Raw genomic sequence first — 22,903 nt, 5'->3', positions numbered from 1 at the left:
AGCCCCGGGCTCCGCTCCCGGGTGTCGCCGGGACGTTCCCGGGCACTTGGCACGGGGCTGCCCTGGGGGTGGGGGGGGGGCGGGGGTCACCGGGACGGCCGAGCCCCGCCACCGGGGCCCGAGCGGGGCGGGGCGGGCGGCCGGGCCGGCCCCGGCGGGCGGTTCCACCGGCCGCGCCATCGCGGGGGCCCCGCGGGGCGGTGCCGGGGAGCGCCCGGCCCGACATGGCGGCGCGCGGCAGGTAGCGGGGGTGCGCGACCCGGCACGGCCCGGCCCGGCCCGGCCCGGCCCCGGCCCCGCCATGCACTTCTCCATCCCCGAGACCGAGACCCGCGCTGGGGACGGCGGCGCTGCCTACGTGGTGAGGGGGGCCGGCGTGGAGCTGTCCCGCGGGGCGGAGCGGGGGGCCCCGGCTCCAGGGGGGCCCCCGCGGCCGTTAAGGCCCAGCGGGGGCCGGGCCCGATCCGCCGTGCCGGAGCGGGCGCTGCCGCTGTCCGGTGGGTTACCGGCGGCGGCCGCGGGCGGCTCTGAGCGGGAGCGGGGCCGGGCGAGGCGGGCAAACCCCCGGCCGGTGCCCCGGGCCGCGCTGTCCCGGGGCCGGAGCGGGCTCGGGGCGTCGGGGGGGGGGGGTCCTGGGGAGCGGCCCCCACTCGGAGGGTGCCCGGAGCCCGCCCTGGGCCGGGGGCGGCTGTCCCGGTGCGCTGCGGACAGGGCCCGTCCTGTCCCCGGGGCCCGGCGCATCCTGGCCCGCCGGCCCGTCCCTCTGTCCGTCCGTCCATCCGTCCCGGCTTCCTGTTTTGCTCGGCGCGCCGTGAACGCCCTCGGGCTTGGCAGCTCCCCCGGGAGCGGGTCCCCGGGGCGCCCGGACGGACGCTGCTGCGGGGCCGTGGCCCACCGGCTCCCTGGGGGTACCGGGACCACCCCCCCCCCCGGGCTCGCTGCCGGCTGCCCGGGCTGCCAGGCCTGTGCTCCCCCCTGCTCCCCCCGCTCTGGGCTCCGTGGACCCCCGTCTCCTCCACGCCTGTGGCCGTGGGGACCCCTTGCCAGACCCCTCTGCCGAGCCCCCTCTCCGGGGGGAGCCCCCTCTCCGGGGGGTGTCCCCGGGCCCCTCGGGCGGCGTGTCGGGGACACGGATGGCAGTGGTGAGCCCCGGAGGGGCTGCGGAGGGACCCGGTGAGCCACCGGCAGCTGCCCCCGCAGCGAGTCGGGCCCAGGGCCTCCCCACGCACTTTGCCTTCGGGTGTCACGATGGCTCCTTGGGCGGGGAAGGGCAGCGCCAGCGCCGAGCCCGTTTGCGGCCCCGGAGCTGGGCAGGAGCCGGTGGCCACGCAGAGAGGCCCCAGCAGAGGCTGGGCCGGTGTCAGCGTCCTGCACGGTGCCCCGGGCCCTCAGCGGGGTCCCTGTGCGGCACGGCCGGTGCCTTTGGGTTGGAAGGTGGTGCGAGAAGCCAGCGCGAGCTCCGGTGTGTGCTGGTGCCTCCACTGACCCCGGCAGCGCCAACTTTCAGGGGCTGGAGGACGCTTGGGGCTCCCAGCGAGCGAAGCGGCCGCGGGAGGTACCTGCCTGGGCTTCGATTGCTGCCTGGGGGCATGTCCGCATCCCCCCGCCCTCCCAGACACCGTTCTGGGGATGACAGGACCTGCTCTGGCACGGAGGGGACAGCCCTGTCCTTTCCTCAACCAGCGCCCCAGTAGTGCTGGGGCACCTCGTGGTGGCCCTGGGGCGAGCAGGCGGCATGCGAGGAGGGAGTCCCCCACCCCGTGGCCCCGTGGTGAGGGCTGGCTGCGGCCACGCACCCCAGGAGGAGGTGGAGCGAGCTCAGGCTCGCTGCGTTTGGCGGTGGGGACATCCCAGCCATGCGGCTCTCAGGGGCTGGCACTGGCCTCCTGCTCCATTGGCCTGAGTGGCTGTGCTGGCTCCTCCAAACGTGTGGTGGGGCCCGCAGAGAGGAGAGAGCTGCTGCTGCTGCCTCTCCTTGCTGCAGGGAGTGGGGAGAGGTGTCCTTGCCTGCTGACTTGGGGACACTCGTGTCCACGGGGCTGCAGCATGGCTCCGTGCTCTCCCCGTGGCTGGGTTACACCTTCCTGGTGTCCATCGGACACATCTCTTGGATGCGCTGGTACTCCCTGAGCGGATTTGACTGTATCCACTGGGCTGCAGGGCTGCGCCGACGCTGACGCGTCTGCAGAGGAGCAGCACACGGGAACCCTTCTGTGCTGTTATTGTACTCACTTGGAGTCTCTCCCTGCAGGCCTACAACATCCACGTCAACGGGGTGTTGCACTGCCGAGTGCGTTACAGCCAGCTCCTGGGGCTGCACGAGCAGGTAGGCAGCCAGTGACAGCGGCGCTGGGAGCTGCTGCCCGCTGGCCCCTCTCCCACAGGGCAGCGCTGCGGGACCCACTGCGCTCCTGGCAGGCAGGGCGCTGCGCGCCGGGGTCTGCCGTTGGGTGCCGTGGGACCCCAGGGTCTGCTGTCAGGTGCCATGGGACCCTGGGGTCTGCCTTTGGGTGCTGTGGGACCCCGGGGTCTGCTGTCGGTGCTGTGGGACCCCAGGATTTGCCGTTGGGCGCTGTGCTGGCTGCGGACAGGCATGTGCTGCCTGCGGGGCTGGCTGGGGTGTTGTTTCCTTGGCATTGGGTTCAGGCCTCCCCTCCTGCTCTGTGACATCCCAGCCGAGTTCTTGCAAACTGCTGCCTGCCCGCTGGGATGAGGAACGCTGGCGAGCTCTCCACTGCCCTTGCCGGGGCCCTGGAAGTCAGCCGGGGTGGGGGGTCGGAGCAGCTGCCGTCTCCCCGGAGGCTCTCGCAGCGCTCTGCTCTCTTCCCAGTTACGGAAGGAGTATGGCGCTAACGTGGTCCCAGCCTTTCCCCCGAAGAAGATCTTCACACTCACCCCGGCTGAGGTAGAGCAACGACGGGAACAGCTGGAGAAGTACATGCAGGCTGGTAAGCTGGGTCTGCCCCGCGCTGCAGCTCAGGGCCGGCTGTCCCCTGCCCGCATCGTCCTCCCCACGCTGCTCCGTTCACTGTGGCCCATCTTGATTCTCCCAGTCTTGCCCTGGTATTAACTGGCCTTGTCCACCGGACATCAGCTCCCCCGTCCCAGCCCCTTCCCCCTCCCTGAGACCTGCCGGTGCCTGTGGGGAGCCTGTGGCTGCCCAAGTGCACACCCTGCCCGCAGCACACACTTCGTCTGGGTGCAGACCGAGGGGCTGCAGAGCGGGCAGGCGCCGGTGTGGGTCCCGGGCAGGTGCCGGTGTGGGTCCCTGCCCCTTCCCACGTAACGCCTGACTCCTTGCTCGCCTTCCACCCGCAGTGCGGCAGGACCCGACGCTGGGAGGCAGCGAGACCTTCAACAGCTTCCTGCGCAAGGCCCAGCAGGTGAGGGAGCCGTGGGGGTGCGTGCCAGGGTTCCCGGATGGCGGGGCAGCCTCTGCGGGGCGAGGGCAGGCGGTGGCGGAGGGCCCGGGGTGCCCAATCCCGCTTCTCTCTCCAGGAGACGCAGCAGATCCCCACGGAGGAGGTGGTGCTGGAAGTGCTGCTCTCCAATGGCCAGAAGGTCAAGGTCACCATCCTGACCTCGGACCAGACAGAGGATGTCCTTGAGGTGCCAAAGCTCTTGCGCTGGGCGGGACGAGCTCCTCCTGCCGCGTTCTGTGTGGGAGTTCCCTCGGCCCAGCAGCCCCCCAGCCCTCCCTGCCGCGTCCCTACCCCAGAGCAGGGCTGTCTCGGGGGGGCGGGGGTGAAGAGCCGTGGAGCTGGAAGGGGTGTGCCGATGTGCTTGTGCCCCTCTTGGGGCCCAGGTCAATGTTGGGAGGCTCCCAGTGGTCCCCCAGGGCCCCACTTGTCCCCCAGCGCAGCAGAGGTGCTGCCTTCCTGCTGCGGGGAGGCCGCGGAATGCACGCAGGCTGGCTCCTGCCGCGGGGTGAGGATGTGGAAGTGCTGCCTCTCCGCAGGAAGTGGTGACCTCCTGCTCTCGCTCCCAGGCTGTGGCCTCCAAGCTGGATCTGCCGGATGACCTGGTCGGCTACTTCAGCCTCTTCCTAGTGAGAGAGACCAAGGATGGGGCTTTCTCCTGTGAGTAGGAGCTGGAGCCCCGCGAGGGCTGCGGTGGGACGCCTGCCCTGCGCCCTGCCCTGGCTGGGGGGGTCCGGTGGGCCCCCGCTGCCCCGAGTTGCCGCTCAGCTGCTGTTTCCCCACAGTCGTGCGGAAGCTGCAGGAGTTCGAGCTGCCATACGTGTCTGTCACCAGCCTCCACAACCCCGAGTTCAGGATCATCCTGCGCAAGAGGTGGGTGAGCAGCCGGGCCAGCGAGGCTGGAGCGGTGGAGTGGGGTCTGGGGCTCCCTGCTCTGCAGAGGGACCCCTCCTGCCATCACTGCCCGCGGGGTGCTTTGGCCCCTAGGAACACACCTGAGCGGTGCCACGACTCCGGGGCCGGGCTGCCCTGCTGGGCTTGGCCTGTTCCCCCATTCCCAGACATGGGAAACGTGGGGCATGGCCACCGATGGCTACCAGGGGAGCTGGCCAGAGAGCCAGCCCGGCGCCTTGTCCCAGCCTGGGGGGAGTTTCTCCCCATCGCTGTTAGGAGCTGGGGAATAGGTTGACCCGTATGGTTCCCTTCTAGCTACTGGGACTCCTCTTATGATGACGATGTAATGGAGCATCGTGTGGGGTTGAACTTGCTGTACGCGCAGGTGAGGGTCAGGGCGGCCCAGCCAGGGCGGGGGGGGGGGCACTGAACCCCTCGGCTATGGCTGTGCGGGGTCTCGGGCGGCTCTGGGCCCGGCTGCTCACCGGCCTCCGCTTCCTGGCAGACGGTATCGGACATTGAGCATGGATGGATCCTTGTCAACAAGGAACAGCACCGGCAGCTGAAATCCCTGCAGGAAAAAGTCTCCAAGAAGGAGGTAGGGGAGGGCACGGTGCTGCGACGGGAGCAGCCCGAGCTCCAGGCCGGCCCCGCTCCCGCGCGAGCGCGTTAGTCGCCTGTTGCTGGTGCGGCGGGAAGGCGGCCGTCGGGGCTGAGCTTCCCTGGCTCTGCCCCGCAGTTCATCCGCCTGGCGCAGACCCTGAAGTACTACGGCTATCTCAAGTTCGACCCCTGTGTCACTGACTTCCCCGAGAAGGGATGCCACGTCGTCGTCAGTGCCGGCAACAACGAGCTCAACTTCCAGGTGCGGCTGCCGAGCGAGCAGATCAAGGAAGGCAGCTTCAAGGTCACGCGCATGCGGTGCTGGCGGGTCACGTCCTCGGTGAGTGCCGCTCTCCTGGCGAGCAGAGAGGGCTCTAGGGGGACCAGGCAGCTCCCCCTGGGAGAGTGCTGGCTCTGCCGGCTTCCAGCCCCGCTGGGGAGGGTCTGAGTTACGCTTTGGGGCTGAGGGGGTCATGGGTGGAGGACGTTTGGGGGACCTGCTGCGGTGGGGGCAGACGGCCAGCGGGAGCCGGGCAGGGTGTCAGGGGCTGCCCTGTGTCCCTGCGGCGGCTCCTGGCCTCAGCGCCTGGCCTCGGCGCCTGCCCTCGCAGGTGCCGATGAGCAACGGTCCCTCGGGGAGCAGCCCGGGGAAGTCTGAGGTGAAGCTGGAATTGGCTTTCGAGTATCTGATGAGCAAGGACCGGCTGCAGTGGGTGACCATCACCAGCCCGCAGGTAGGGCTGCCTGCGTGCCGGGGGCGAGGGCCGCTCCAGGCTTGGCGCAGGGGTGCTGCGGGGTGTGCGGGCCTGCTGACGCCTCTCCCTCGCAGGCCATCATGCTGAGCATCTGCCTGCAGTCCATGGTGGACGAGCTGATGGTCAAAAAGTCTGGAGGCAGCATCCGCAAGGTGAGGGCTGGGGCTGGATGCTGTCTCCGGGGTGGGATCCCTGTCCTGACCCTCTGGCTCTCCTCAGGATGCCCAGGGCCGCCCCCAACCCCTGGAGCTGCCCGTGGGGACCCTCCTGCTGAGCCAAGCTCCTCCCTTGCAGATGTTTCGCCGGCGGGTGAACGGCGCCCTGCGGCGCTCGGACAGCCAGCAGGCCGTGAAATCGCCCCCGCTGCTGGTGAGTGGGACCCTGTGGCCCTGGCAGGGACACGAGCGTGACCGTGGGCTTCGCTGTGTGTCGGGTACCAGCGTCCATCCCCCCCCCACCAGGGCTGGCAGCGGGGAGGGGGGGGCTGGGGCACCCCCCTCCTGTAGCCCTGGGAGGAGAAAAGGGACCTGGACCCATCCCTGGGAGCGGGAAGGGACGGCGGCCTGGCCTGCTCGCGGCAGGGCAGGCGGTGGGCGAGGGCAGAGAGATGGGGGGTGGCGTGTCTGACCGTGCTGTCCCCGCAGGACTCACCCGACGCCTCGCGGGAGCCCATGGCCAAACTCTCGGTGAGTTGCGTGCGGGCGCTGCCTCCCTCGGACTGAGCCGGGGGGGGGGGGGGGGGGGGGGGGGGGGGCAGAGGCGGAAATGGGCGTCCTGCTCTTCCCTGACATCTCCCCTCTCCACAGAGCAAGCTCACCTCGGTCAGCCTGCGAGGGATCAGCCACTCCAGCTCTGCTAACGACGTGGGCGCTAACGACTTCCACGGCAATTACGCCTTCGAGGGCATTGGTGATGAAGATCTGTAGTGCCCCCCCCTCCCTAGGACAGCCCCGGCCCCTGTGGCCTTCGCCGAGGAATGTACGACCTGCAGCCAGGTTGCAATCAACGTGCCTCTCACCTGCTACATCCACCTCCCCCCCCCCCCCCCCCCCCCCCCCCCAACTCCCCGGGGCTGGGGAGCTCCCCCCCGGCCCACCGTTGCCTTCGGGGTGGGGGCAGCTGAACTCCTCCCGCTGCTGGCTCCAGCTGGGAGAGGGCTTGTTCCTGGGGTGCCACTGGCCCGACCCGAGCAGCATGCCCAGGCCGAGCCCTGGAGCAGTGTCGCGGAGCCTGGCCCAGCACAGGGGGCAGAGCTGCCCCCTCCCCAGCCGGGAGGGCCCGTCCCGAGCGCCCAGCTGCCCTGGGGGGGCTGGGGCAGGGGGCACCGAGTGGCCCTGGTGAGGCTCCGTAATGCCAAATTAGCGTTTAGGTTTCTGCTCAGAGACAGGCTGCAGTAAACTGTCTCGAGGGGTCTCTGTGCTGAGCCCCCCCTCTAACCCGCTCATAGACTCCAGCGTAATCTAGGCTTGTAACCACGTTATCTCCTGCTGCTCAGACCGACCAGAGCATTAATGGACAGTAACCAATGTTTACACACTGCAATGATGATTAAAATGGATCCTGATTGGTACCGGGCTGTCTGTTGGGTGGTGGCTGCTGTCCCTCCCCACCCCGCACACCTCGCCAGCCCTGTGCTGGCCTCTCCTGAAGCAGAACAAGGCCCCCAGGGAGAATAGCAGATAACAAAACTGACTGTTTAATGCTTTTATACACAATATAAATTACACTGACTGGCACGGCAGCAGCCATGGAACCAGTCCTGTTTCCCCCTTCCCCCCAAACTCCGGCAGAGGAAGGCTCCGATGGGCAGGAACAGGCAGCTCGGCCCCCCCCACCGCTGCTGGGGCAGGCACCCGAGCCGCCGGCTGTGGCTTTGCCCTACCTGCGTGGGATAGGGCTGCTGGAGACCCCCACCTAAGGCAGCCCTGAGCCCCCTGGGAGTCTGCTGCCCGTCCCTCCCCCAGGGAGGGCAGGGGGCCGTGGTTGGGGGGGGGGCCCGGGGCTGCGGCACCCCAGTCCCGAGGCAGGGCTGGTGGGGCCACCCCCTCAGCCAGGCTTAAGTGCTGTCTCAGGGCAGGGCCGTGCCCACGGCTGGAGGGGCCAGGAGGGCTTTGGCATTGCGCGGGTTCACCCAGCTCTCAGCCGTGTGGCCGTGGATCTTCTGGTGGCGCTTGTAGTTGTCCCAGTGGCCGGTGGTGTAGGAGCAGTCCCGGCACTGGAAGGGCTTCTCGCCCGTGTGCCGCAGCATGTGCCGCTTCAGGTTCATGCTCTGGTTGCAGCTGTAGCTGCAGAGGCTGCACTGGAAGGGCTTGTCGCCCGAGTGGATGCGCCCATGACGCTTGAGGTTGGCCAGGTTGCCGCAGGCGTAGTCGCAGAGCTGGCACTTGTAGGGCTTCTCGCCCGTGTGCACCCGCTGGTGCCGCTTCAGGTTGTCGAGGTGGGCGGAGGCATAGGGGCAGAGCGGGCAGGCGAAGGGCTTCTCCCCGCTGTGCGTCTTCATGTGCCGCGCCAAGTGGTTGGGGTAGTGGGTGACAAAGGGGCAGAGGCTGCAGGCGAAGCCTTTGTCCCCCGCGCCCTTGCGGGGGCTGGCGCCCGGCTCGGTGCCCAGCACCGCCAAGCTGCAGCGTCCGCAGACCTGCTCGGCCAGGCCCTCATCCTGCGCGAACCCGTCGTCCAGCACCAGCCCGCACATGCGGCACGTGAAGGGGAAGAGAAGCTCGGGCAGCGCGGCCGCCTCCTCGCCCCGCAGCCGAGCGCAGCCGGGCAGGAAGGGGCCGCTGCCGCTGCCCACGTGCAGGCTCAGCTCCGGCAGCAGCGGCTCTGGGGACAAACACAAACAGGGCCATGAGCAGGGCCACGCCGTGGGCCAGGGCTCGGCTCTGCCAGGAGCCCCGGGCTCGGTGGCACGCGGCGCCTCGCCCCTTCCCCAGCTCTGGGGGGTCCCCCACACCCCCCCCCAGCCCTTTACCTGGGTCCTTATCCCGCCGGTGCGGCCCCTCGCCTTCGGGCAGGCGGTGGCTGAGCATGTGCCGCTTCAGGTTGCGGCTCTGGTTGCAGCGATAGTCGCAGGCAGCGCACTGGAAGGGCTTGTCCTGGCTGTGGACCCGCTCGTGGCGTTTGAGGTTGCCCAGGCTGCTGCAGGCGAAGCTGCAGCATGTGCAGCGGTACGGCTTCTCCCCGGTGTGTGTGCGCAGGTGCCGGGTCAGGTTCACCAGCTGGGCCGAGGCATAGGCGCACTGCGGGCAGGCGAAGGGCTTCTCCCCGTTGTGTGTCTTCATGTGGCGCTTGAGGTGGCTGGAGTAGTGGGAGGCGAAGGGGCAGAGCTGGCAGGAGTAGACGATGCGCTGGCTGCGGCCCCCCTCGGCGCCGGCGCACTGCAGGCAGCTCTGCCCGAGGCTGGCAGCCAGCTGCAGCCCGCACTGGCGGCAGGGCAGCGCCGCGGGGCCGGGCTCCCCACCCTCCTCGGGGTCGCTCTCCACGCTCAGCTGCTGGTAGCCGGAGGAGCAGTCGTCGTCGCTCAGGGCGTATGCCGGGATGGCGATCTTCCCCACCAAGGTGTCTGCTGAGGAGACCGCGGGGACGCGATGGCGTCAGCCCGGCCGCCACGGGCACAGCCCCTCCGCTTGTGCCACCAGTGCCCGTCTCGGGGAGGGGACAGGCGGCTGCACCCGCCCCAGCAGCACCCAGGCGCCCACCACGCCACGCGTGGCCACGGTCTGCCCCGACATGCCGCCGCAGGGGCTGTCCCAGGCGCTGGGGAAATTCCCTCCCCTCCGCCCTGCGTGCAGCCAGACCCCCAGCACGGTGGAGGGGGGCACGGGGGGCAGCTGGCATGCACTGGTGCTCCTGGGCCTGGCGGGTGGGATGGTGTCGAGCACAGCCTGCCCCAGGCAGGAGGGCTGGCTGCCCTCACACTTGCTCTGGGCCCCCCCTCGGCTCTGCCCCAGCCCCAGGGGCTGGTTCTGCTCCCACGGGTGACACCGTAGGGCTCCATCATGCAGGAAAACAGCCCTTCCCCAGCCCCACGCAGCGCTGCTGCCCATGGCGGGGGGCGGGGGGGAAATGTCTGTGCCAGGCTCTCAGAGGGCACTTTGCTTCCCGGCTGGGCACAGGCCCATCCTCCTGCACCCCTGGGGTGGCGCCTGTGCCCCAGGGAGGGGGGACAGGAGCGGAACCCACTGCCTCAGGCTGGCCCCGTGCCCCAGATGTGCCCCCAGGCTGGTGCTCGGGGCTGGACACGCAGCCCAAGCTGTGCCCAGCCATCCCTGTGCTGCGCCTGACCCAGGGCCTGGGGGCCTGCGAGACCCAGCGGCCACCCACCACCCTGGGGACACGGCCGGGCCGTCCCCTTCGCTGCTGCCCACCCGGCTGCGCCCGCAGCCCCAGGCAGGCACAGGGGTGCGGCTGCTGCCACGCTGCGGGGATGGGGCGGCCCCTCCAGCCTCCGCTCCCCTTCCACATGCGCAGAGGCCAGGACGGGGCATCCTGCGAGGGCCTGTGGCTAGTGCCGGGGCAACCCTCGACCCCACCACGCCGAGGGACTCTCCTGCCTCAGCGCAGGCCCGCGGGGCCACTGCGTCCCCAGAGCTGCCCGGGTGGGACGGCGTGGCCCACGGCGTGAGGATGAGGATGCGGCAGGCGATGGCTCTCCCGACAGCTCCGAGGCGCCCGGTGCTGCTCCCCGGCTGGGGCCGGGGGGGTTCTGAGGGCAGCCGGGAGGTGCCGGCACGGCCCGTGCAGGCAGCGAGGGGACAGGGCTGCGGGGGCCGGGCGGTCTGTGCCCCCCCGCTCCCGCACCCCGCTCACCACCGGGGGATGCTCCTGCCGGCCCTCGCCAGGCACCTGAACGGCGCCGCAGCAGCCTCCGCTCCTTGGGCTGCCTCGGAGCCCGGCGGGCCGGCCAGCGGAGGGGCTGGGACACCGCCCCGCCCCGCTCCTCACGGCTGGGCCGGGCCCTCGGCTCCCGGGGGGGCGGCAAAGCCGTGACCCGGCGGCCGGGGGAAACCGGGGGCTCCCGGGCAGAGCGGTGCGGGCGGCTCCGGGGACGAGCCCGGTGGCAGTTCCGGCGTGCGGGGGGGTGGGCTGCCAGCCCCGGGATCCCCGCGGCCCCAAACCAACCGTGGGGGCACGACGTGCCCGGGGTGGGGGGGAGGCCTTAACGGGGGGGAGCGCCCGGGATGGGGCGGGGAGGGTGTCGGTCGGTGTCGGGGGCCGGGGCCTCACCCCGCGAGAGGCGATCCGGGACGGGGAACGCGCCAGCGGACGGAGCAGCCACCGGGCGGAGCCGCTCCCGGGGAGGGCGGCTGCCGGATGGGGCCGAGCGCGGGGGCCGGTACCGGCGGGGCCGGGCCGGCGGCGCTCCCGGAGCGGGTGGGGGGGGCCAGGACGGCGGCACGCACCTGGCGGTCCCTTCTCGAAGGCCAGGCCGCGGCCCAACAGCAGGTCGCCGGGCAGCACCAGCGCCGCTCCCGCCGTCTCCTCGGGGCCGTCCTCGGCGTCCGCTGCAACACACCGAGCGCCGCGGGTCACGGCCGGGCCGCCGCCGCCGCCGCCACCCCCCGGCCCCGCCGCGCACTCACCCTTCACAGGCTGCGGGTGGCTCTGCTTCCGCCGGGGCATCGTGGCCGGCCCCGGCCCCGGCCCGGCCCCGCCGCCTGCCCGCCCGCGGCCCGCCAGCCGCCCCCGCCAGCCCGGGGCGGCCGCCGCCGCCCCGCCTCGACCGGCCACTTCCGCTTCCGGCCGCCGCGGGGCGGGGCCAGCGCCGGAAGCGGGCGCGGCGCCCCGGAAGTGCATCGGGCACCCGGAAGTGGGCGGGGAGGTCCGTCGCCGTCCGCGTTCCCCCGGCACCGCAACGGTGCCTCCGGCGTGCGGCGAGGGGCGGATGGGGAGGGGGGGTGGGCGCGGGAGCGACGGGCGGGGGCTGGGCAGGGGCCGGTCCCCTCGGGCGGGAGCGCGGTGCCGGGAGGGGCGGGGTCTCTGGAGGGGCGGGGTCAGCGGTGGCCCCGCCCTTTCCAGGGCAACGGGGAGGCGGTGGCGCGATCGACGCCGCGGGGAGCGGGACCGGGAGTGGGGGGGCTGCGGCGACCTCTCCCGCCGGGCCCGGCCCCGCTCCGGGCGGCCGCGGGCAGAGCTCGGTGAGTCGTTGGCCGGTACCGGTGCCCGCTGGCGGCTCTGGCTGTCCCGGCCCCGGCCCTGCTCGGCGGCGGCGGGGCAGCGCCGGCGGCCGGGGGGGTCCCCGCCGGGGTGTGGGGATCCGCGCAGCACCGGAGCGGGACCCCCGGCGGACCCCGCCCCGCGGAGCCCCGGGGACGGCAGCGCCCGGGTGGGCTCGTAGAGCTCTGAAGATCCCGGGGTGTGCTGCGGGGCCGGCGCTGCCGTGGGACGAGAGGCCCGGGGGGCGGGAGGACACTGCGGGAGCCACGAGCGGCCTGTCACCGCGGCGGTGCCTCCTCCAGCCCCTCGGCCGGGGGCTCTGGGGCTGTGGGAGTGCAAAGTCACGGTCCCGCCCGCGGTCTGACCTCCAGCGGCGGCCGAAACCGGCCTTGGGAGGCGCCCGGGGGGTCCCGCTGCCCTGGGCTGTCCCGGGGGGCGGAACGGGTCCGCTCACGGGTCCGGTTGCCCAGAGGGGTTGGGCGATCTTCCTCCTCGGAGATTTTCAAGCCCCAGCTGGTGTAAAGCCCTTAATCGCAGCGCTGGCCCTGATTGGGGCGGGAGGGTGGACTGGACACCCCTTGGGGGGTCCCTTGGGGGACCCAAATTATTCCGTGATCGTGGTGACCCCAGCGGGAACGGGCTGCAAAGGATGGGGAGCCCAGCTCCCCACAGCCAGGTATGGGGGGAGCGGCGGCTGCAGAACAAGCCTGGTGTCGGAGCACCGTGGCCGTGCCATGGCTCCTCTCCCGGCGCTGTCCCCACGGTCACGGCTCTCTCGGGGACCGCAGAGCTGAGCCCTATTGCTGGTTCTCCTGGGAGCTCGCGCGGGTGACGGGCCTCCATGCAGCGGAGCTCCCAAATTCGCCTGGCCTGTCCCTGTGGTTCATAACCCCCTTCCCGGGAAATCCCCCCCGGTTCGCGGGGCTCAGCTCCCAGACGCCCAGATGTGCTCTGACCCTGCCAGGCGAGGAGCCCGCTGGGCCCCGGGACGCTGTGCTGGCCCCTGGCGCAGCCCACTCGCACCCCTGCTCCCCGGCGAGCTCGGCCGTCTCACGCCATCACCTTTCCCTCTGCTTTGCCAGGCTTCCTGCAGCTCCTGTCTCCGATATCCCCGTGTTGTGCAGGCCAGGGACATCCAGGGCTTTGCGGAGAGAAGGGCCTGTGCTTACCCTGCGCAGGACTTTTTCGCCGCATCGCTGGGGGTGGCCGCTGTGTGGCCGCGTGTGTCGGGGGCAGCAGCTCTGCTCTGCTCAGCTCTGACTTGTCCCATCTGATGCCGGGGTCTGTGCCCTGGATGTGGTCCCCGTCTGCAGGACTCGTTCTTTCTCCATTAGAGAGCTCTGACACGTCCAGGCTGCGTGAGCTGCTGCCGCTGAGCCTCTTCACGGATAGTTTTTGTTTTATTTGCAGGTTCCCCGGGGGAGTTGAATGTGCTGGAGTTTGCCACGGTCCCAGGGAGCCATGGCCACGCCGTGTCGTCTGCGATGATCCCCTGCTGACAGGTACCTTGGGACCAGAAGATGGGGCTGGTTGGGTCCTGGCTGGTGCTGTGCAGCCCCGACCGTTTAGTTGAGGTGTTGCGGTGCTGGAGCAGGAGCCGTGGCGGTCGCACAGCCGATGTCCACGGTGTTGGCGTCAGTCACTGGAGACAGCGGCCCCACTGCCTTCCCCTGCGCTGGAGCACGTTCCTGCCCGCTCTCCTCCTGTGGAACCTCCTGCTCTCTAACAATCACTTAAATCCAATCTCAGCCCAGTTTCCATGAGCTCTTTGGTTGCCACCTCACTGGGAAGTGCTTTGTCACCCAGGGTGACACGTGTGGCACCTTGTTGGTCCCCAGCAGAGCAGATCTGATCGTCTCCTCGGTCTTACCCGAGCTGCCACTAATATCTGCCTCTTCCCGTGCTGGAACTTCTGCTGTTCTAGCTGTGCTCAGATGGCAAAACCAGTGGAGGCTGGTAGAGGTGGAGGGATGCAGCAATGCTGCGGAGGTGTAAAGTGTAGGGTGCCACTTTTTGGGGTAGAGATAAGGAAGGAGCAAGGAGAGCAGTGGAGGGACTGGCCCTGCTCTCGGGAGGGACTGCGGCGTGGCCACGGGCTCACGAGCTCTATGTAAGGGAGAACTGACAGATTTACCTCCTCTCTCCTGTAATCACCGGGCTTCTGGTCACTTAATTAAGTGGCTCTTGGGTCCCTTGGCTCGGTTGGCTCTTCTGTAAACTCGGCAGCAGCTTGGCTGAGGCAGGTTTTAGTGCAGCACTCGGGACGAGGGGAAGCATCCTCGGGATGAGGCGCCGCGTCCTGCTGCCCCGGGAGGGCACGTGGAGGAGCTCTGCCCCTCCGGGACAGTGCAGGGTCCAGCTTCTGTGGGAAGCGCTGTCTCTGTGGCAGCGGGACATTCCCTGTTCTCCTGGGAGCTAACCCTGAGGAGCAGTTTTGATTTGCCCCGAGTTTCCCTCTGGGCTCCCTCCAGGTATCCATCGCTAGGAGCTTCCTGACGCAGGCTGGGCTAAGGAGCTTGTGTCTGAACTTGAACTCCAGTGGAAAGTCAGAGCTTCAGCCACGTCTCTCCTTGGAGAGGAGAGCCACGGAGACCTGGGGTGGTGAGGGGGGTGATTATTGTGCTGCCCTGTGTGCAGACTGGTTGTCACAGTGCTCGCCACTGCTGTCCTTGCAAGGCCCACTGTCCTGCCTGCCTCGGGGAGTTAATCTGGGAGGTCCCATGTCTCTGGATTTTGATGCTGAATGGAAGGAAAGAGAATGGGGCAGAACAGAGCTGGCTTGGGGGCACGTGGGTGGCTGGGGATGGGCTGTGGCTGCACTGCCCCGGCTCAGCGTGGGACTGGTCAGCTGCGGCACCAGCGACCTTCGTGCCAATGTGGGGACGGGGCTGGACGGAACGGCTGGGGGTGACCAGGCAAGGTGTGACCGCGGGAGCTTGAGGGGGCAGGGGGCCGAGGTCTCTGTGCTGAAGGGCTCGTGTTGGGGCCAGGGCACTGCTGGCAGGGATGGCCCCGCTGCCCACGGGGAGGGCTGGCCAGGATGGGGCTGGCCTGGGGGTGCGAGGAGTGCCGTGGCGTTTGGCCTGTCCCAGAGCTGTCAGGGTCTCATCTGTGGTGCGGCCAGTGGACGGCCCTGGGGTCTGGTGGGTGCCGGGGGGCCCGGAGCTCGCTGTCACAGGTGGTTCCTTCGCAGGGGAGCGGCGCCGAGTGCAGCTGGAGATGGTTCAGCCGCTGCGTCAGGCCCAGGTAGCAGCCCGGCCGTGGGGGCCATGGTGGGGCTGGCACCTCCCTGCTGCCCTCCGTAGCCCTCCGTAGCCTCCACCATGGCGCGGCCCACGCGGGTGCCCGGGCCCCTTCGTCTCCTGGGCTTCTTTGGGCAGAAGCCGCAGGCTGTCGGAGGGGAGACGCCGCCGAAACCGGAGCCGGAGGAACCCGAGGAGACGTGCATTGCACTGCCCCTGGCCGAGGGCGGGGAGCTGGTGGAGTGTCCCCTGTGCCTGCTGCCCCAGCCCCCCCAGGCCTTTCCCTCGCTGGCCTCCTGCCACCACCGCTCGTGCCGGGGCTGCCTGGAGCAGTACCTGCGCCTGGCCGTTGGAGAGAGCCGCGTGCCGGTGGCCTGCCCGCACTGCCCGGCCGCGCTCCAGCCCGCTGACGTCCACCGCCTCCTGCCCGAGCCCGCCCTCCGCGACAAGTACGAGGAGTTCCTCCTGCGACGGCTGCTGGCGGCCGACCCCAGCACCCGCTGGTGCCCCGCGCCCGGCTGCAGGTGACGAGCCGGCCGCTCGTGCAGAGCCGGGGGGGTTTGGGGTGGGTCCCCCTGCCCGTGGAGGCGACGGGCTTCCCCAGGCGGGAGCTGGCGCGCAGCAGCCTGCGTCCTGGGAGCCTTTTCCAGGCCCAATCCCTTCGTGACTTGGTCCCACGTGAGGTTGGGTTTGCTCAGAGATGTCCCGATCCCCGTCCCAGGTGCAGAGCCCCGTGCCCCTGCCGGGGTTGGTGCTCCAGGCTCCCGGGGAAGAGGGTGGGTGCTGGGCCCTGCTGCCGCATGGGCGGGCTGTGCCGGGGAGGGGAAAGGCCGGGTGCCGTGTGGGGATGCAGGGAGGGCACCGCTGTCCCCCCGACACTGACCGCCTTCTCCCTGCAGCTACGCCGTCATCGCCCACGGCTGTGCCGAGTGTCCCCGCCTCACCTGCGGGCGCGAGGGCTGCGGCACTGAGTTCTGCTACCACTGCCGGCAGCCCTGGCACCCCGACAGCCCCTGCGCGACGACAGCCTCTGGCCTGGCCAGCCCCCGCCCGGAGCCCTCAGCCCAAGGTGAGACCCTGGCCCGGGGTGGGAGCGGGCTGGGCAGGGGTTTGGCAGGGCCAAGCGGCGCTTGGAGGCCGTTGTAGCTTCCCCGCTGCGGGGATGCAGAGCTGGGACCTTGCTGGTGGCCTCTGCACCAGGCGAGCAGGGGGTGTGGGGTGGGACCTTGCTGTGCCCGGCTCACCCGGACACCCGTGGTGGCCATCCTGGGACAGGGTGCGGGGACAGACCTGCGCTGTCCCATCCTGCTCCCTCCATTCCGCCTCATCTCCTTCCTCCCGCCAGCTGAGGCCGAGGACATCAAGGTCTGTCCCCGCTGCAGCGCCTTCATCACAAAGATCAACGATGGAGGCTGCAACCGCATGAGCTGCCCCGTCTGCGGCTGCCTCTTCTGCTGGCTCTGCCTGCGGGAGATCTCTGACGTGCACTTCCTGAGGTCAGCGCAGGGCTGCAGGGCTGAGCTGGGCGCGCCGGGGGGCTGAGCTGGGCATGCTGGGTGGCAGCGAGGCCCCCCGCGTGCAGCTGGGTCTGGGGCTGCGGGGCTGGGCGGGGGGAGCGGTGGGTCTGGCGGGGCTGGGGTCGGCTGTCAGCACCCCGCGGGAGGAGCCCTGAGCTGGGATGGGGGAGTCTGCCCTTCTCCTTCCCCGGCGGGCCCACGGCTCTCACCCCGGCGCCAGGGCGGGCTGTGCCGCTCGCTGGCTGCCCGCCCCTGCGCAGGAACCGCTGGCCCACTCTGTCCTCGCAGCCCCTCTGGCTGCACCTTCTGGGGGAAGAGGCCTTGGTCACGGACCCGGAGGCTCCTGTGGCAGCTGGGCACGGTGCTGGGGGCGCCTATGGTGATCTCCCTCGTCGCGGGCATCGCTGTCCCTGTCATTACCATTGGGATCCCCATCTACATGGGTAGGAAGGTACTGGCGGGGGGGCCCTGGCGTCCCCTTGCTCCCGCGGCCCAGGCCTGGGCGGACACACAGTGCTCACCGCTACACACGACGTGTCCCTGGGCCACCCCTGTGTCCCCACAGCCAGCTCCCCCGTGACCCCAGTAACACCCCCCAACCGCCAATACCCGGCCCCACAGACTCCAGTATCTCCCTCAGGAGCCCACCAGGACCCCAGTATCTCCCCAGTATCCTGGGGGGTTATCAGGGTCCTCGGAAGGGTCTAATGGGGACCCTCGCTGCTGCCCCCCCCAGTGCCCTCCGCCAGAGCAGGAGTGGGGGGTTAGTGTGGGTGGAAGGAGGAAGGTGTCTGGGGGCCCAGGGGTGTTTCCCAGGGACACCTGAGCTGTGGTGGTGGCACTGTGGCAGCTGCCTGTCCCTGAGGAGACTGTGGGCAGCTGTGGCTGGGGGTCCCTGGGGGCTGCTCGCTGAGGTGCCCGCAGGGCCCTTCACACCTCTCTTGCTTCCCTTCGAGGTGTTGGGGCAGAGCCGGAGGAGCAACCTGTCAGGGTGCCAGCAGTGCCTCTCTGTCACCAGCAGCGTCCTCCTCTCTCTCATCGTGTCCCCCATCATCACGGCCGTCACCGTGGGTGAGCACGTTGGGCCGGGGCTGGGGGCAGAGTGGGGCTGGGGGGGCTGCAGCGGGGCGTCTCGGGGGGGGGGGCTGGCTGAGCCCTGGAGTGCGAGGGCTTCACCCGGGGGGGGCCGGGCAGTAGCTGCAGGTCTGCCCGCAGGAGTCGGCGTGCCCCTGACGCTCACCTACGTCTACGGGGTGGTGGTTCTGTCGCTGTGTCGCAGCTGCCGGGGGTGTGGGGGCGGCCGCAGCGTGCCGGGGGATCTCGGGGTGCTGGAGCTGGAGAACCTGAGCAAGTGTGAGTCCTGCGCCGCGCTGGCCCCTGCCCTCCCCTGGGCTGCGCGGGCCCCGCTCCTGCCTCACGTCCCTGAGGCGTCCCTGGGGCTGCCTGCGGACCCGTGTGGGTTCTGCGGGACCACGCGTCCCCGCGGGGAGGCTGCAGGGTGTCTGGGGGGCGGCGGGTGCTGCCCGCCCGCGCTGAGGAGGAGCAAAGGGGATGCTCAGCGCCATCTACCCCTCCTCCAGTGAATGACCTGTGGTCGGTGCTGCCCAGCCCCGGGCCGGCTGAGGACGGAGTACCAGACACAGCCACCGTCCCCCGCCGCGGGGCCGTGCGGGAGAAGCGGGACGGCCGGGCAGCCGGCGCAGCCCCAGCGGCCCTCGGGCCGAGCGAGGGCCGGTACATGTCCTACGGGTGAGCGGCTGTGCTGGGCTGGCAGCGGGGACCCACACGTCCCTTTCCCTTCCCTAACGGCGTCCCCACGGCTGCTGCACCCGGCAGGGAGGCGGTGACGTCCCGCCCTCAGGCCCTTGGTGTGTCTGCAGGGAAGGTGTCAGCATCGAGGTGGAGGTGTCGATCGAAGCGGTGCCACGTCCTGCCCTGGCGCGGAGCCTGTCAGGACAGAGTCTCTCTGGGGACTCCCTGGGAGGCACCAGTGACCGGTGCAGCGGCATGGGCGTCCCCACGGAGTGAAGGGGGTGGCACAGCACCGAGCGAGGAGACTCTCGATCCACAGAGCCCCCCTGCCCCGGGGGCTCTCACCTCCTGTGCACCCCGAGCCCCGTGCATGGGGCCCTGGCCACCCCCCAGCCGGGTGGGTGCTGCCCCATCCACCCCTTCCCCGAAGGCACCGTAGGGAAATAAAACTCTCCGAAGGTCGGTCGGTCTGTCTGTCTGTCTGTCTCCTGCGGCACAGCCACCCCCTGACAGCAGGTGCTGCTCTGGGGTGCACTCACCCCTTGGGTGCCGCAGCCGGGTGTGTGGGGTGGGCGCAGCCCCCCAGGGGTGCAGGCAGGGGGGTGCTGGTGGCCTGTGTCAGTGTGTGACGGGCTCCCAGAGCTGTTGGAGAGGGGGAGTGAGCCCTGGGCCAACTCTGGGCAGCGTGTGGCTGCCCCATCTTTGGACAAGTCTGATTCAGCTGGACAGGGTGTGGGGCTTTTAAACCGGGCTTTTGCCATGAAAGGTTGGACCAAGTGATCTCTGAGGTCCCTTCCAGCCCGGGATTCTGTGGTTTTATGACTGATTCTATATCTGGGGTGCTGCAGGATGGCACCCAACCTGGATCCTTGCTGTGATGGGCACACGCTTCTGAGGCCAAGCGGCTCCAAGCTGCAGGTCCTGATCCTCACCAGGGATCAGTGGGGAGGGGCTGGGGGGGGGGGGGGGGTGAGGGGGGGATGCTGTGGGCTGGGGGCACGCAGCCAGATGGGATACAGAGTCTCAGGTGAGGGGGATCCTGCCAAGGGCCTGGTGACTCCACTGCAGCATCCTTGGGCCCTTCCCCGGCTGGGTGATGCTCCACACTGCTGTGGGTCACTGGTGGGGCACACGATGAGCACTCTGTGCTGGTGAGGCCACCCCTCAATGAGTGGGTTCAGTTTTGGGCCCCGCACTCCAAAAAGGCCATTGAATGACTCGAGCGTGTCCAGAGAAGGGCAACGGAGCTGGTGCAGGGTCTGGAGCACAGGTCTGATGGGGAGCGGCTGAGGGAACTGGGGGGGTTTAGTCTGGAGAAGAGGAGGCTGAGGGGAGACCTCATGGCCCTCTACAGCTACCTGAAAGGAGGGTGCAGAGAGGGGGGATGAGTCTCTTGAGCCAAGGACCCAGCGCCAGGCCAAGAGGGAATGGCCTCAAGCTGCGCCAGGGCAGGGTCAGACTGGCTCTTAGGAAGGATTTCTTTGCAGAAGGGGTTGTTGGGCGTTGGAATGGGCTGCCCAGGGCAGGGGGGGAGTCCCCATCCCTGGAGGGGTTGAAGAGTCGGGTTGACCCAGCGCTGAGGGATCTGGTGGAGTTGGGAACGGTCAGGGTGAGGTTCAGGGTTGGACTGGAGGAGCTGCAAGGGCTTTTCCAACACAGATGATGCTGGGATTTCTGTGGTGCAGCTGCTCCGGTGCCCATCACTCACCCAGAAGCCATCACATCACCTCTCTGGTTCTGTAGCTGGCCCCTAATCCTCCCCCTGGTCCTTTTGCCCCAGGGACGCACAGGCGCGCTCACACCCAGCGCTGACCAGGGCCCGCTGTGGTCCCGTCCCCACCCTGGGCTGTGCTCCCACACCCAGCGCTGCCCTCGGAGACGTGCTCCCTCCCCCCCCATCACCTACCACCCAGCTGCTGCAGCTGCTCTTTGATAGCGCGCACACACACACACGTATGCACGCACACATGCATTTCTGGCACCCCAGGCACCCTCCCCGCCTCCATGGCTGAATGTCAGCAGTTGAAGGTGAAGCTCAATAAAGTGACAGGACAGAGTCATGAACCGCCCAGTCTCTCCTTACATGCAGATAGACCCATTTATTCCCTTATCCCTCTATTTCCCACAGTTGTTCCTCCCCAAATCTCCTAAATCTCTCTTTTTCCACCTTCTCTTCCTCCCCTAAACATCACATAGTAAATTCTGTGTTTTCCCCAAGTGCTCTTTCCCTGCATCCCATAATGTGTCCCGCATCCCCAGGCAGCCACCCCTCTGTGCCCGCGAGGTGACCCGGAGAGCTCCCGGCGAGCCCTGGTGATGGGGCTCGTGGTCCTGGGGCAGCCCCAGGAGGCACACGGGGGGAGGCAGGGATTTGGGCCCCCCCGCCTGCTCCAGTGCCTCTTTGTCCTCCTGGATTTTTGGACATTGGCCTCTGAGGGGCTGACACTTCTCTTCTGATGGGCCCAGGAGTAGCTGGGTCAGGTTATTAATCAAATTACTCCTCCTGCTGTTGTTCCTTTGTGCCTTCTGCATGGCTGCAGCTGAGCTTGTCACGTCACCCAACGGCCTGGGCTTCCTGCTGCCTCCAGTAACCAGCTCTCAGACCTCCAGTCTCCCCAGGATCTGTCCTAGGCCACACCAAAACCCATCTCCCAAACCCCTTCGCCTGCTCACCAGAGAGTCCAGCCTGCGCTGACGTACGTGCCCCCCAGCACGCTGCTCCCTCCCTTCGCTGGTGCTCAGACCCACACACCCCCGCGTGCCGTAGAAAGAGCCCACGCACCCGGGAAAGCAGCTAGGAAAGAAGATCACTTTGTGGTGATGCATTATTATTAATATAATTTTTTTTTTTTTTTTTTTTTTACACACAACTGGCCCCTTTTATGCCGGTTTCCCACACTCATTCCTCCCCACCCAGTCCCTCCCTTCCCCAAGCAGCCCACAGTGGTCGATCCTGCCCCAGGATCCCCCCGCGAGTCACAAGCCCTGTGGGCAGCATCCCCCCCCGTTGTTGATGGGGGGGTGTCTCCCACTGACCCCCCAGCCCCAGGACTGACCATCCTGGTGGAGGGACCCAGGACCCCCCCCATCGTGGCTCCTGGGCTCCTTGGCGTTCGTGGAGATGAGCTGTCACCACAGAACCTGCCGGGAAGTCTGAGCAAAATTCCTGCTTCTGTTCTTGGAAGGGCTTCAGTAGGTTATTGACAGTAACTGTAGCTATAAGGGCCTTTGGTATGGCACAGGACATGCCAAAAAGCATTTTGATTAAAAACTAGAAGGATAAAACATCAACAGAGCACACGGTAAATGGTCTAAACCCAGTTACATCTCAGTACAAATTACTAATGTGAGATCACCACTGACCAGAGTCATTTTAGGGGACTCCACAGAGGCTGGTGCTAAAACTCTGATACCAAAAAATTTTAATGACCAGAAAGAAAGTTTAAAACCAAATCCTCTCGAGACTGACACCTCACAGCAGGAGCGAGGCAGCAGGCACATGACAATTCAAACAAACAGTGTTTTTAACTCCACCGAGTGGAACTCTGGGCTCAGCCTCCCAGAGGCTGCAGCTCCAGGCACTGTCCGGGACTGGGATTTACCCTCCTGCCGAGGCTCTGCAGCACCACTGCTGTCCCTGTTCTACGGAACACATGGAAACTAGAGGGACTTCAGAAATAACGAATGCTTTTCAAACTGGAGAAAATAATCCGCTCATTTCTGTGACAGTTCAGTCTGTTTATTCAAAATGTGGGGGCAGCTTGGCCAGCACATTCATGGCAGGGAGGAAGCATCGGGTACTGAGCTGTCCCCTCAGTGCTCCTGAGACAAACCCCTCTGGCGGCAAATGGAAGGTGCCCTGAGAAGAAATCCACTTCTGCAAAGGAAAAACATCCTCTCCTTGGGTGCTTTACTCAGCACCATTCCAGGGACACGCATCAGCTCACACAGAAAGTTTCTGAGCGCAGAAACAGCCTGAGCAGCAAATCCGACCACAGCGCCTGTGGCTCTGAGCTCCCAACTCCGAGCAGGGCCACAGGAGCCCAGCCTGGACCATCCAGGGACCAAACCAGTTCAGGGCTGGACATGTCGTCACTGGAGAGCAGCTGGACAGAGAGGCTGGGGGGCTCAGGGCCACCGGGGAAGGGGCTCAAAGGTGACGTGGGATGCACCCACCCCAGCTGGTGAGGCTCGGGCTGAGCTGCAGAAGCCGAGACAAGTGGCCAGGGCCAGGAGGGCTGCTTTCATCTTCAAGAGGGGAGACTTGCAGTGCAGGGCATGGCCCAGAGCGCTCCCCTGCGACACAGGAACCCGGGGTGATCTTGGCCCGCAAACCTCCACGCTTCCCTGTGCTCCTGCACCACGCCAGTGGCGCGGAGGAGCTGCCGACGGGACCTTCCTGTCGGTGGTTTAGAGCCCAGGGACCTCCCTCCTGCAGCAGCAGCTTTACGCCGTCCGGCATGGCAGGCGGGAGCTGCCTCGTTGCAGCCCGGGGGGGCAGCGCGGCCTCACGGGAGGGTGACTGGCAGCACCATCCCTTCAGCAGACACAAACCGTCCCCAGAGGCT

General features: G+C 68.4%; 3 protein-coding genes across 7 annotated transcripts; 2 read left to right on the top strand and 1 right to left on the bottom strand.

Annotated features, from left to right (window-relative positions):
• The first annotated feature begins 194 nt into the window (after nt 1-194).
• On the top strand, nt 195-6,737 carry SNX17 (sorting nexin 17). The gene is made up of 15 exons (XM_074861137.1): nt 195-361; nt 2,252-2,326; nt 2,831-2,948; nt 3,319-3,383; nt 3,499-3,609; nt 3,989-4,079; nt 4,205-4,292; nt 4,629-4,698; nt 4,819-4,911; nt 5,053-5,256; nt 5,528-5,650; nt 5,746-5,823; nt 5,966-6,040; nt 6,316-6,357; nt 6,478-6,737. Exons 1-15 carry the CDS (start codon nt 302-304, stop codon nt 6,595-6,597), a joined length of 1,413 nt encoding a protein of 470 aa, XP_074717238.1. The 5' UTR covers nt 195-301; the 3' UTR covers nt 6,598-6,737.
• Nucleotides 6,738-7,351: 614 nt separating this feature from the next.
• ZNF513 (zinc finger protein 513) lies at nt 7,352-11,366 on the bottom strand. Of its 2 annotated transcripts, XM_074861136.1 has the most exons (4): nt 11,251-11,366; nt 11,071-11,172; nt 8,640-9,230; nt 7,352-8,491 (listed from the first exon to the last, which is right to left on the bottom strand). In XM_074861136.1, exons 1-4 carry the CDS (start codon nt 11,288-11,290, stop codon nt 7,740-7,742), a joined length of 1,485 nt encoding a protein of 494 aa, XP_074717237.1. In that variant the 5' UTR covers nt 11,291-11,366; the 3' UTR covers nt 7,352-7,739. The 2 variants fall into 2 exon arrangements, with proteins under 2 accessions (XP_074717237.1, XP_074717235.1); XM_074861134.1 differs by having other exon boundaries at nt 8,640-9,233; nt 11,071-11,305.
• Nucleotides 11,367-11,654: 288 nt separating this feature from the next.
• On the top strand, nt 11,655-18,797 carry LOC141940373 (E3 ubiquitin-protein ligase RNF19B-like). Of its 4 annotated transcripts, XM_074861130.1 has the most exons (10): nt 11,655-11,805; nt 13,235-13,326; nt 15,018-15,590; nt 15,966-16,135; nt 16,412-16,562; nt 16,872-17,034; nt 17,540-17,654; nt 17,799-17,936; nt 18,164-18,332; nt 18,464-18,797. In XM_074861130.1, the coding sequence occupies exons 3-10, from the start codon at nt 15,148-15,150 to the stop codon at nt 18,609-18,611; spliced, it is 1,497 nt and encodes a 498-aa protein (XP_074717231.1). In that variant the 5' UTR covers nt 11,655-11,805; nt 13,235-13,326; nt 15,018-15,147; the 3' UTR covers nt 18,612-18,797. The 4 variants fall into 4 exon arrangements, with proteins under 4 accessions (XP_074717231.1, XP_074717233.1, XP_074717234.1 ...); XM_074861132.1 differs by lacking the exon at nt 17,799-17,936; XM_074861131.1 differs by lacking the exon at nt 11,655-11,805 and having other exon boundaries at nt 11,835-13,326.
• The last annotated feature ends 4,106 nt before the right edge of the window (nt 18,798-22,903 follow it).

The sequence above is a fragment of the Strix uralensis genome, chromosome 3 (assembly GCF_047716275.1).
Source record: "Strix uralensis isolate ZFMK-TIS-50842 chromosome 3, bStrUra1, whole genome shotgun sequence".
In the NCBI taxonomy this organism is placed as follows: Eukaryota; Metazoa; Chordata; class Aves; order Strigiformes; family Strigidae; genus Strix; species Strix uralensis.
This window is presented reverse-complemented; position numbering and strand designations above follow the sequence as displayed.